The following is a 13,955-nucleotide window of genomic DNA, read 5'->3' on the forward strand; positions in this document are numbered from 1 at the left end:
TGTCCTAAATGAAGGACCTTTCATTTCAAAGATCCTAATTTGACCTGTTGTGGACAAGGTCAGTAGCGCGACAAGCTGCCTTCCCAGATCACTCGGCAGTTTCGTAATGGCTCACGTTATTACACTTTGGATACGAGGAGAGAAGAAAAAGTCCTTCAGACTTCGATTCTTCTTCAATCTATGATACCCATTGCCGGTGTCTCACATAAGACAAACACCTGCTTCCAGGGTCGGATTAAGGCCTTTGGGGGCCATGGGCACAGCCAACATAGGGGCTCATAGCGCTCCTGCCCTGTCTATATATATGGTTACAGTACTATTAACAACACTGCCTGTGAAATTAGACGATAATATACGGGGCCCTTAGAGCCTCGGGGACCCTGGGCACGTTGCCTACTTTGCTCTATGGATAATCCGGCCCTGGCTGCTTCTCTTACTATAGTAAGGCATTTGATACTGCTGGATAATGTTTGAAAATGCTCGCGTAAGAACATTGAAATAACGTAAAAGTAACATGACAGATCAAACCATGAATTCAATGGGCGGAAAACAGTTACTCTCCTGGAAATCTAAGGATAATTCTCCATACATAGGAATACACGTCCATAACACATTTACATACGCTAGTAAATAAGTAAAAATGACATTTAGTTTTGTTTATAATCCAAATTTTTGTAAAATTTTTAATATTATTGATCTGGAATTTTTGTACATTCCCTACTTATGGTAAGTATCGAAGTATCGTTACAGAGAAAAAAGTACCTTGACACGTAACACTGGAAAAAAACGGACTGTAAATCGGTAAAATTGTTATACCCCACACCTCTAATAATAGTATCCTGGGTTAGATTAAAAAAGATGGTGACTGACAAATTATGTTTAATGGTAACATTTAAATAAGCATCAACCAGGATAGTTATGTTTTAACAGGTGCACTACTATGTATGTATGTATGTATGTATGTATGTATGTATGTATGTATGTATGTAGGTAGGTAGGTAGGTAGGTAGGTAGGTAGGTAGGTATTTATGTATGTCCAAACCACACTCACAGTGGATCAAAGGTCAGTCCATTTGTTCTGCCTATACCGCCCTCCTCCTAGCTGGCTGACTCTCTCTTTTTGGAGCAGTTTCCGAATCTCCTGGACTATGGAAATTCGATAGGTGGCAATCTGATTATTCTTGGAGATTTCAACTTTCACTTTGACCGACCCGGAAACTCAAATACATCAAAACTCATAGATTCCATTAATGTTTTCAACCTCAAACAGTCAGTCAACCAAGCCACTCATAAACATGGTCACATTTTAGACTGGATTCTTCATAGACCTGATGATACCATTCTACTGTCCTCCCTGATATCCCATGACCTTGCATCAGATCACCTCTGCATTATATGCCATCTTGACATATCAGTCCCTAACCCTCCACCTTTATATGCTACTAAGAGAAACCTCCGTATGATAAATAGAACCAAACTAATGCAGGACATCCAAGCTAACCTAACAACTTGCTTACCTCCTACCGCAGAACAACTCGATAACTGTCTGCGTTCATTACTTGACAAACATGCCCCAGCTACCAAGTGCAGAGTATCAATTCAAAAGTGTTCTCCATGGTATAGCAGTGTTGGGACCAGCTTCGCACTGCTAAAAGAGACCGCCGTAAAGCTGAGACGATCTGGCTTCGCACCAGAATCACTATTCATAAGCAAATCTATGAAGTCGCTAAGAAGAATGTCACAGATATGGTCTAGGCAGCGAAATCAGCCCACTACACTACTAAGATTATGGAAAGGTCCAGCTGCAAAGAGCTCTTCGAGATTACTAACAAGTTAATGTCAAGGAACAAATCAACACCACTTCCAACTACCTTCTCTCCAGTCGACCTTCCGGACATGTTTGCAAATTTCTTCCATGACAAAATACAAACCATTAGAGATAAGCTTGACACCACAATTTCAATTGACTCGTCGTCACTATACAGCTGGGATACAAAATTTGAGCGGCAACCATTTGCAGCATTTGAACCTGTCTCTATGGATTTTGTTCGTACAATCGTGATGAAGAGTGCACCAAAGTCACGTGAACTTGATCCAATTCCAACATCACTGCTGTTTGAGTGCTTAGATCCAGTATTGCCTTCACTAACTGATGTTATTAATACCTCACTCTCATCTGGGGAATTCCCATCATTTTTCAAAACTGCCATTGTAAAGCCTCTGCTGAAGAAACCAACACTAGACCAAAACGATTTAAAGAACTACCGCCCATTTTCTAATCTCCCATTCATTTCAAAAATCTTAGAAAAGGTTGTTCTATCCCAGCTTGTTTCTCATCTAAATTCAAACATTCATTTTAGCAATGTACAATCTGCATATCGCTCTTGCCACAGTACTGAAACTACTCTTCTAAAAGTAGTTAATGACATTCTCTCTGCGTTGGATAGCGGAAAGATTACAGTCCTCACCCTCCTTGATTTGTCTGCAGCATTCGACACAATATACCATGATATATTACTTCACCGTCTCCAGCATGTATTTGGCATTCATGATACGGCCTTACTGTGGTTCAAGTCCTACTTGGTTAACATGACACAAATTGTATCTGCAAATGGAATACACTCCAGCCCAGTTGTTCTATGTTGTGGTGTTCCACAAGGGTCTGTTCTTGGACCTGTTGTGGTGTTCCAGAAGGGTCTGTTCTTGGACCTGTTCTCTTCATTCTGTACACTCAGTTGCTCAATGTCATAGATCCTCATCCAGTGTCTCACCAATTGTACGCTGATGACACCCAAATATACAAATCTAGCCACCCAACTGAAGTTGATGCTACCATCCAAGGTGTAGAGAGGTGCATTTCTGATGTGAAATCATGGATGACTTGTAACAAGCTGCAGATGAATGATGATAAAACTGAGGCCATTCTGATCACAACACAAAGACTTTCTTATTCACATCCTTTACCTCAAACAATAAATATCAGCAACGCCAACAATAAATTCACACAATAGGTGTTACTCTGGACAGTACTCTCACATTGCACCAATATGCCATGAACATGCAAGGCTGCATATCTTGAGCTGAGACGCAACAGCTCAATTCGCAAATATATTTCAGTTGATGCCACTAAAACACTTGTGTGTTCATTAGTACTTTCAAGACTGGACTATTGTAACTCCATTCTGTCTGGTTCATCTCAATATCTACTTCAGAAACTTCAAAAAGTTCAACACACCGGCTCGGATCATACTTTGAGTACCACGGTCAGACGATCACAGCACACCTCCCCGCTGCTATGTACCCTACACTTGCTATCCATTCGATCCAGAATCAGACACAAAATTTGTTCTTTGTGCTACATTTCACTGTCGGACTCTAGTCCAACATACCTATCTGACCTCAACCATGTGTACACAGCAGTAAGATACTTACGCTCCTCTTCTGACAATCGTATACTCATTATTCCCACTATGAAAACAAAGTCATATGGACAACGTTCTTTTGCATACCAGGACCCAGCAACGTGGAATGAATTGCCCACTGAACTTAGACACAAAGACACAGTGATCATATTCAAGAGGGCTCTAAAAACTCACTTATTTCGACTGCAAGAACAAACTTAAAGACCTAATAATGTATGTATGTATGTATGTATGTATGTATGTATGTATGTATGTGTGTATGATTTTAGACCATCAGCACAATTCTTACTCGACCACACTGAGTAGATCTAGGAATACTACTCGGTCACGTACAAAACATCAGAGAATATAAACAAGTACGTTTTCAAAAGTTTGTAGCTTTACTTTTACTGTACTACAACTGGAAGCAAACATACAGACAAAGCTTTCTTCTTCAGAGTTTGTTGGTAAACTACACATCAATCTGTAACTTGTAACTTATGACACAAGTAATGAATTGTAGCATTGTATTATGGAATTACTGCAGCTTTATCGAAACTTTCCCCACAAAATATAAACTCCTTGCATTCCATCCGCAGAAATCATTATGGCGGCCGCCATAAATATTTAATGTCGTTTCAGGTTACGTCATTACATCCTGCAGACCTGCATTGATTTTAATGTCAGTGTAATGCTTATGCAAGATGTAATGCAGAAGCAGAAGAGACATCATATTTGCAATACTCAACAAGCTCTGAGATCACCTGAGGATAATATCTAATGTTATTATTATACAAATAATAATAATAATAATAATAATAATAATAATAATAACAACAACAAAACAACAATAACAACAACAACAATACTAATACTAATAATTATAATAATAATAATAACAACAATAATATGTATTATTTGCATTTTACACCTCCGTTTATAACTTTCTTAGATTTTAGTGATTATTTAAAGGTTATGGGGCATCGGTGGAAGGAAGATATTTCTCGACCCGAGTAATTAGTCATTTTCTAGGAATAGATATCATAATGTACAGTTTTCACGAGACTTTATGATGGCATGGATTAGTTTCATAGAATGGACCGTACCTAATTTCTTAACAATTCTCTGTCTCTTGATATTTTCAGGTATACGTGTTTTGATAATTTCAGAGAGGAACAATAATATGTGTTAGGTGTTTGGGTCGTGTCTTTTGGTGCATGTCGTGAAGAAATAATATTCGGCTTATAAGGCTTCCAGATGAGTCTTGCAAATGTGAAACATGAACAAAATCACGCAAGTTTGAAATTATGAGTTTCATTATGTGTGGCCATTAGGTGACTGGAGAGAAATTTCTATCATGTTTGAACGTTTAAAAACCATTCAACGGCTGTTCTTGTGGTCGTCAGAAATAAGGGAAAGATTGGGACTTCAAGTCATGTCCGCACAGGTTCTATTCGCTAGGTAGTGAGACCCATTGTTAAGGGCTCATCACAGACAAATCCACACATTTATATTTAGTACATCTCGATCCTCCTCCCTGCCCTTGAGTCCTTGAATAATTACTGAAGAATAGGAACATAAAATCAGTATACTAGCTGTTTTTCCTGTAAGAAGTCTCTGTATATATATATATATATATATATATATATATATATATATATATATATATATATATATACACACATGTACACTAACGTTTTGATAAAAAAATATGTATATGTGATACTGACACTATAATTGAAACCTGTGTACATTAACGTTTGATCTCCTTCTCCCAGAGACTAAGGTTAGTAATGAAGATAATGAGAACAAGAACGGAAGGATAAAAAGAACATGTAACAGCAGTGGCGTCTCTAGGGGGGTGCGGACCGCACCGGGTGACACCATGTCAGAGGGGTGACACCAAAATGAAAAATTGCAAATTTTACAGAGCACACACTGCTCGGTCTAGTCGGATTTCATAAGCGGATAACCGATCTAGTTAAATACATGACTAGCAGGCACAGCAGTGGCGTCGCTAGGGGGATGCGGGGGGTGCGGACTGCACCGGGTGACACCATCAGAGGGGTGACACCAAAATGACATTACTAAGGATTCTGTATGGTCTGTTACGGAAGGAGGACCATGGGGGTGACACCATGAGCTACCGCACTGGGTGACACCAACCCGAATGACGCCACTGTGTAACAGTAACTCATCCATTCTCAAGGCCATTTTTAGGAGTGCATATTTTCCTCCAGACTTTGTAGATTGCCATTTCTTAAAGTATCTAAGATCGTCTTCATAAAAATCTCAATATATGTACTCGAAGATTTCACCCTCTGTGAAACTGGAGTCGGTATTGTTGGTTTTAACGGTGCCTTAAACACATTGGTGGCCACATGTCTTTTCCACGGACGCAATGAGCCACCTGACCCTGGCTGGCTTGAATGCATAGGAGACTGCTTATTACAGTTATTCTATTTTATAATGTGTGTCTCGCATTAAAAGATTAGATACAGGTTTTCATTTCACTTTGTGGAGAGCAGTTTGGAAAGGGAAATTGAATATAGTTTTGGCCTGTCTAGGGACAAGGGAAATGGAAAATAGGTTGGGTCTATTGAGGGACAAAGCGAAATGTATAGGGCCAGTCTAGAGACATAGGGAAATGTAGAGACACGGACAGATATGGACATAGACATATATAAAAACAAACATATACACAAATAGGCCAAATTGAGAATAGACATATTTTCTAGGCATATAAGTGGCCCTGAAAAGGGCTTTTTAACTTTCTTCTACTTTCTCTCCTTCCTTTTTCTTCTCCACCAGTACCTCATCTTCTCCAGGACATTTTTCATCTTTTTCTCATCTTTTTCCTCCTCCTTCTCTTCCTACTTCTCCTCTTCTCATTTTCTTCTTGTTTCATTGATGTCTGATTGTAAGCTTTAATCTGTTCCTTTTCATCCTTGTCCTCCTTTTCCTCTTTTTCCTGTTTCATCATTTCCCGTAATCTTTCTATTGCTTTCCTAAGATTATTGATCTCAATCTTGACTCTGTTTGGGTTATAACATCCATATTCCACCCTTACTAGCATCTCTTCCACTATTCCTAAGTCATCTATCACCTCTTGCAACTTCTGCATTTTCTCTAGGTTGTCAGTTGCCAATATTGACTATTGAATGATGCGTGGCGTGCTTAACTTACTTAATTTGAATTATAGTGGTTTTCGCACATCAGTGCATATACCACTGTTTTATGCCTGCACAGCAGGCTGTTTAATTACTCCTAGGTGAAGGAATTGGAGCCACTTCTCCCAAGTGTATATGCTCAATGAGCACTTTTTAAGCAAAGCAGTCAGGTAGTGGGACTAATTGAAAGTCCTGGACGACCTGAATGGAGGGCTCGTCACGAGTGGGAATAGACGCAGCACACACTCATGTTTCATGTCTGCATCCACCAAGCAGTGTGAGGTGTATATGAATGGTAGTAGACCCAGTACACACTCATATTTATGACGTAATTTGACTGAATTGTTCAGTAGTGTTTAGGGCGTGCACTGCACGCTAATTGGTTTTGATGTCCGACCGTGGCAAGGGAGGAGAGGTTGGGTGGATTGGATTCCGGTTCACTGGTCGGTGCTCATAGACTCCAGTGTATATGGCCTAAAATTGGTCGTCTTGAACAATTTGGAATAAAACTATGTGATGTTTTTGTTTAGATTCATTAGGTTAGGATGGATAAGGGTGCCTTAGATTACAGTTTAGTTATACGACTACGTTTGCCACCTTGTGTGGTTGGTCCTGATGATCCTGGACTTTAGACCACCTTATATGTTGTATAAAATCTGGGTCATTTGTGAACCTTAGTAAGAATTTTTTTTGCAGCCTTGCGATGCAGGGCCTAATGGTCTCTGGGATTTAGACCACCTTATATGAGCTAATTTTAGGTCTTATTTCCTAAAAATGACTGTTTGTTAGCCACCTTGTACAGCAGTTAATGACACGATTAACGGAAGATACATTTATATACCTCAAAAACGGACGTGAAGGAAAACATTTCCAACTGCACATATTACATAACAAGCAACCCATAGAGATAGTACTGCCGACCTAAAATAAATTTGTTACATATTTTTACAAAGCAATACACTTTTACCAATAAAACACACTATACTTTATTTCCTACCAACACGTAATGGAGAAGGGAAGTTTTTGTCAATAAGAAATACATAAATTATCACCTACAATTACCAAATACACACACACACACACACACACACACACACACACACACACACAGAGTCAAGTGAGTCAGTGTTCATAGTCACACTATTTCACTTTCGCACAAAACAAGACTCATTAGTGCAAGGACAAGGGGTTTTGTAAAGGGGAAAAAGATGCTTACACACAAACACACACACTACAAACAAATGACTACTATTTTTGATCAGTCTTTTCTAGAAATCTTGTTAGCCTTGAGAAGGGCTGTTTTTAAAAAAAAACTCCAAATGCACCTGGTCAATGTCTGCACCTCCCAGGCCGAGCACTACACACAGATTCTCTCAATTGATTGCTGTTGTTGGGAGTGAAGACGAGGTATGGGTGGCCTCATCATTCCAATTCTCACTTTAAGGGATTGTGAAGTTTCTCTCCCTCAGCACTTTACATCCCGCCTGCGGATGCTGTGGTCTCCTTACTTGCTTTGGTCGCTGAGGCTCCCATTCTTGTCGCTTTTTCTCCAACTTTCTCCCAGTTCTCATTCTGAGGGACAGCAACTCTCGGTGGTGTTGGTATCAGTTGTGGCTGAAGTTTTGGTGGTGGTGGTGTCCTCATAACTGGCTTTGCCTCACAACTTTGTCTCAGGATGACGTAAGACAAAATTGTTTTCATCTTTTCCTTCGCTTCTTTCTATATTTCTCTTCTCCTCCTCTTCTATCTTATCATTTTCTATAATAGTCTCCATGGCCAGCTCATCTAGGAGACGACGGGCATACTCCAGGTGCATTTGGAGTTCAAGTAATCTGGTGATTCTGCCCATCTTCGTCGATGTTGATCAGTGGTGGGTAGCCAGACTGAAGAATGATCTGTGTCATATGCTTGAAGCACGGACATGAAGGAAATGCTCATTAAATAAAAACTAACAATACCCACACCACAACCAAAACATGGATCACTCCGATCTATAAGAAACACCCACTTCCACTTTTCCACACAAACACACTCTACCACTATCTATACATACAACTCTACAAACTATCCTACAAGCTAGGAAAACGAAGTATTGATAGACACACTTCTATTCCTTGACTTACAAATACACTCACAGATCAACACACAAATACACAAATTTGGCAACATAGAAATATCTCTTTTCTAGATTTTTGGCGGTAGCCATAAAAAGGGCTGTTTTTATAGGTGTTTTGGCAATCTCTTAATGCCTGTGATTACGTCCCAGTCTCGCTACAGGTTTTCCTATGGGATACGACCTGATTCTGCGGAAGGAGAAGGAGAAGGAAAACTCTTTAGTGTCCATTTGGCAGTCGACAAACCCTCTTTCTGGCTCCTGCTGTTGTTTTGTAGTTGTTGCTGCTGCTGCTGTTGCTGCTTGTGAAGTCTGCATTTCTCTGTCCAATCTTCTTGCTCCTCTTTGATTTGTTTCTCTTAAGACCTCTTCCATCACGACTTGTTCTGCCTTAATCATCATGATATTTTCTGTATCTTCCGGCTTTCGCATCAGGTTTTGCTTGACATAAATTCACATTAGCATCGTTCAGCCTGGCTAATTTAGAAATCATGTTCACGGGTTAACGTGTCAACAATGGATGACCAGACTGGCGACCGCTGAGCTTTATATTCCTCAAGCGCAGACGCAATAAAAACATCCCTTCGACTTTTTGGTAGGAATGCAATAGCTAATCTAATGTAGAGGGATAGAGAGAAGTGATAGATAATATATATTTATACATTATTCATTTTTTAAAATAACACCAATTATTTTTTTCCATAATAAAACATTTGTATTAAACCAACAAACATGCAACAAATGAATAAGAATCAACACAATATCAACAATTTTTCTCAAACAATAACGTATTGACATGGTTGAAAAGGTTGTGAAGTCAAGCTGGACATCCACTGATTGAGGTCATTTGGCCATTGGTGCACACTATGTTTTTTAGCTAAAGACAAGATATATCCATAATGGTCACAAAACCATCTTTCGACTTTATTATCATTTCTAGAAGTGTCGCAATCAAAATAAGTCACTAAATGTTCTAAAGGATATCTAAGATTACGTTGATGAAGAAAATACACACAATATTGTCCACACACCATGGAATCTATGCCTTGTAATTTCATATTATTGAAGCGAGTCAGCTTGTCATTTATGGTCATAAAGTCAATGATGTCATCTTCCTAAGGCGGTAATCCATGCACACGATCCATCAGTTCTAAACTTCGCCCTTGCATGACGTTCTTTCGGCGGTCGATAAATCCCACATTTTGGTCGTTCCCAGCAATCGTAGTGCTGTTAAACTTGATGGTGACCGCTGAGTCAGGTTTCCATGCCACAAAAGGATCTCGATGAGTCTCTTTCGCTTCTTTTCCTTACGTCAAGAGATTTTCTAGGTACGCTCAGTAAGGGTACGTTTCCATGATGCTGCTGACCAGTGTGTTATTCAAATATAAATCCAAGGAATAAGGAATGCACGAAATTGTTGACGGGATCTTGGCCAGTTGTTTTTACTTTGACTATTAGGTACAAGTAACTGCCATTCAGATCGATGTAATCTTCGGACTGTGCTTTGATTTCAAATTCGATAGGAGCTAAATCCGTCAAAGAGTAGACAGGGTAAAATTCTACCCACTGGGATTCTTGCATCGTCATCAAGGTGGGTTTCTTGGCAAACAGATCAAGTTCCGACATGGAACATTCGCAAGACTCTCGGTGCATCATCTCTACTCTCTGTTTTTATAATAATCGAAAACGTCTAATTCTCTGATGATTCATCTTTTCTTCGCCTTTTTGGCTATGTGTGTGTGAAGTCCTTTGGAAGGGTGTCTTCGTCGTCATTACTTTCTACCTTGTCTTTGTTGTGGCCTGAGGAAAAAAGGAAAAAAGGAACGTCTGACTGGGCAGCGTTCAGTGCATGTGAGTTTCTCGTCGGCCCAAAATGTCTTTGCCAGCTTGAAGCAAGACATTTTTGCCTACTCTCAACAAGGCTTCTGTGGAGTTTTGTTTGTCGATGATGACTATTTGGAGATATTCTTTTCTGTCCGTGAATCGGAATATTTCAAATCTTGCAATCCTCGCATCACCATCGGTTTCAAGACTTAGATTTTAGCATATCACCAAAACCATATCCTCGTTGTCGAGCGACACCTTGGTACACAGGATACATGACTTCCAAGTCGTTAGAGAATCTTTTTCGGTAATGGAGTTTCAACGTGACATTCCCTTTCGAGAATGGAATTTTTTTGTCACAGATCTCCTTTTATACTAATGTTGACACTGTCGTAATACGACTAACTAATAGGTAAATAATGCAGATGTACAAATTCGTTGTGAACGTAAGAGGTGTTTCTACTTTCCTCGTTAGAAAGGAACGACTCGCAGTAACGGTGCCGATGTGTCCCACCTCGTTGTACTCCAACCACATCGGAGTTGTTGTTGTTGTTGTTGTTGTTGTGGGGTTTAACGCCATTTTTAGCACACGATAGGCTATGCATCTCGGGAAGAACCCGGGAAAACCCCGGGAAGAACCACCGACCCACGAGAAGCTATTGGCAAGCTTTCTCACATACCCATATTGGCCGAATCCTAGACTCGAACCCACGCAGACAGAGGTGAGATGGCAGTGATCCGTAACGGAGAGCGCTTTAGACCACTCGGCCACTCGGGGTCCCCCACATCGGAGTACCCAAAGATCAAATTCAATCCTTGGTTCAGCTCTACTGGGTGACGAAATAACTTTAAAAATAGACTATTGCTGAAGATTCAACCAACATGTCAAACAAACTGGGATTCAAAGTGAATGACAACGTTTGAGCATCCACAAATGTCATCGTAAGGCGATGAGCCACTTTATAACATTTCGTTTCGTTTTGTCCAGTGCTTTGCTAAACTGAATGCTAAAAATATTGACAATCGTGTCCACTAGATGTTGACCGTTAAAATAACAGCCTACCGGAATTTTTATTTCATCGATGCTCAGCGGAGAAATGATTAGTGGTGGCTTTTTGGATTCGTAAAAGCCAGTTTCGTTGACATCCAAGTCTTCTTGTACTTGTGTATTCCGGATTTCGACCCAAAGCTTCGTTTGATTTTAGGTGAGGTTTAGGATTTGTGTGTGATGAATGATTTCGACAAAGCCATTTCTCAATGCGCTTCGTGACCCATTTGGATGGATTGAGGTAATTTGGCCTTGAAACAGTACAATATATTGTGGGGAAAAACATCCATGGAACTATCACTGGGTAAGGTTAAGTAAAATTGGCTATTCAATAATTCCAGAGTTCTGCTGTCAGAGGGGTCACTCGAGGTCAGAGCAGTATCCAAAAGAAGGTTATTGTTCTTGTGGTGACAGTTGCGAAGGTGACTTGTATTGGTTGCAAGGCTCCCGTTGTTAGCAGTAGATTATTTCAGGGATGGATTGGGTAGAAGTTCACTGATCCAACTGCTAAGTAAAATTGTCCACAATTGTTTGTTACCTTGTTGCAAACTCATATTGGTAATGGCAGCGCCGATGACGCAATATACCACAAAGATTTGGTAGAAATAGACGATTTGCGTTTTAGGTACACGTTCTCCACACCACACCCACAGGGGTTGCTTTCGTTGATCTTGCAGAGAAGAGCTCAGAGAAGGACCGGTCATTGTTGCTGAGGCTGTGTTGAACGGTGTGATGGTCAGTTCTTTTTATAGTCGATGACTTGTGAAGCGTCGATCCAAGAATCAATACTAGAAGGATATTATTTCCAACGCACATTGACTTCATTGACAGGTCATTAGCCTACTTTCCGATATCTTCGATCGATAATGCTTTCGATGTCGTACACCTCGTCTTCTTTTTTTGGTCACTCGTTGCAACTCGGGCAAGTAGAACGTTCCTTTAACCACTTACCCGTTCATGTCTTCCAATTTATAGAGTGAGGATGACGGCCACGCACTCATCCAGTGACACGAAACAATTCGGTGGTTTAGTTAGGTAAGTAACCTTTGTCGAAAGTGCGTTTTCTTTTGCCAATGTGTACCCAATCTCCCGTCTTCAACTTGTCACCTTTCCTGGGGACAACCGCAGCCAGGGACGTACCAAACAGTCGCTCAATGACGATCAGTTCGTTGTCGGGAGTTATTTGTTCGGGTGCACATCCGATGCTCCGATGGTAAGATTGGTTGTACGCTTTGACCAGACGCGGTAAGGCTTCATTGTACTTGAGAGTGTATTGATGCGTAAAATATTTCCACATGCGTTCTTTCAATGTGCGTTGAAAACGTTCCACGATGCTGGCTTTGGTTTCGGGATTCAAGGTGGTGAAAAAATGAATTTCTCGTTTCTTCAATTCAAAGCTATGAAACGATATTTATTTGTCGGGGGATACGCTGTCGAAGGCTATGGACCTTACTAGTACTTATAAAGTTAGAAGATGAAGACATACGTCATTTTTGCGAGGACATTTTCTGCTAGCACAGTGCAAGCGAATTTAGTTATAGAACACTAATAATGTTGATGCAAAAGGTACGAAACGTGACTATTTCTGATTTATCAGTCATTTGGTAAGAGAGCTAACTTTCTCATCGAGAATTGGCATGAACCCCCATCCTCTAAACAGCAGTTGGCTGCTGATGTTGCAGGCATGTAACTGTGCCCTCTTTCCCGAATTCATACTATGACATTGGGAACCCCAGGCCGCAGTTTGATATTTCAACTAATAATGACGGGCATGAAGCTGATCAGTTTTGTTTTTATCGATTTAAAAGGTTTGAATATGTACTTAGAATTATGCCATCAGTGGTAATAAGGAATTTGAGCTCTGGAGGAAAAAGTATGCATCCAGTGACGCCAACGCTTTGTTACGTATCTGTAAGCGGGACACGTTAAGATGTTCCAATCTGTATTAGGCTGATCTTGGCTGTGAGTTTATTGGCACAGTGTTCCAGTTCTTGGGCAAGCAAAATGTGAAGGTAAGTTGGATCGAGGCCAGTGTTCATCGCGCGCAAAGCACTAACGATGGGTTTAACCGTACTCTAACAGAGTGGTTGTTTGAACACAACAATGAATATAGATAATGTTTGCAGCCGAAAAGGATGGCGCGAGTAACAATTAGTTCAGAGGCTGCCTGGAGTTATCGTGGTCATGAACAATGAGGTCCCGTTACACCCAGTTCAATGCCACAGCAACGGCAGGCTAGATACCTCTTGATACCATTCTTGATGTCATCGTTTTGATTTGATCGGTTGTAGAGCACAATATTAACTCCACGACTCAGACATACAGGTGCAGTACTTATATTATTATGGAGAGCTGGAAGGAGGGAAACCATAGGGTGTACATAAATAGTGTATTGGTTG

At 40.4% G+C, this 13,955-nt stretch overlaps 1 protein-coding gene across 1 annotated transcript in view; it reads right to left on the minus strand.

Moving 5' to 3' along the window:
* Positions 1-13,955, minus strand: part of LOC149797318 (uncharacterized) — a 79,254-nt gene that overhangs the window by 36,967 nt on the left and 28,332 nt on the right. Inside the window, exons 5-7 of the mRNA XM_089960745.1 lie at positions 8,932-9,125; positions 8,126-8,240; positions 6,279-6,555 (exon numbers count right to left, since the gene is read on the minus strand). Coding sequence (XP_089816871.1) covers positions 6,279-6,555; positions 8,126-8,240; positions 8,932-9,125 — 586 coding nt within the window. The remainder of the gene's footprint in view (positions 1-6,278; positions 6,556-8,125; positions 8,241-8,931; positions 9,126-13,955) is intronic.

The sequence above is a fragment of the Sinohyriopsis cumingii genome, chromosome 6, assembly GCF_028554795.1.
Source record: "Sinohyriopsis cumingii isolate HCF-2022 chromosome 6, ASM2855479v2, whole genome shotgun sequence".
Lineage (NCBI taxonomy): Eukaryota > Metazoa > Mollusca > Bivalvia > Unionida > Unionidae > Sinohyriopsis > Sinohyriopsis cumingii.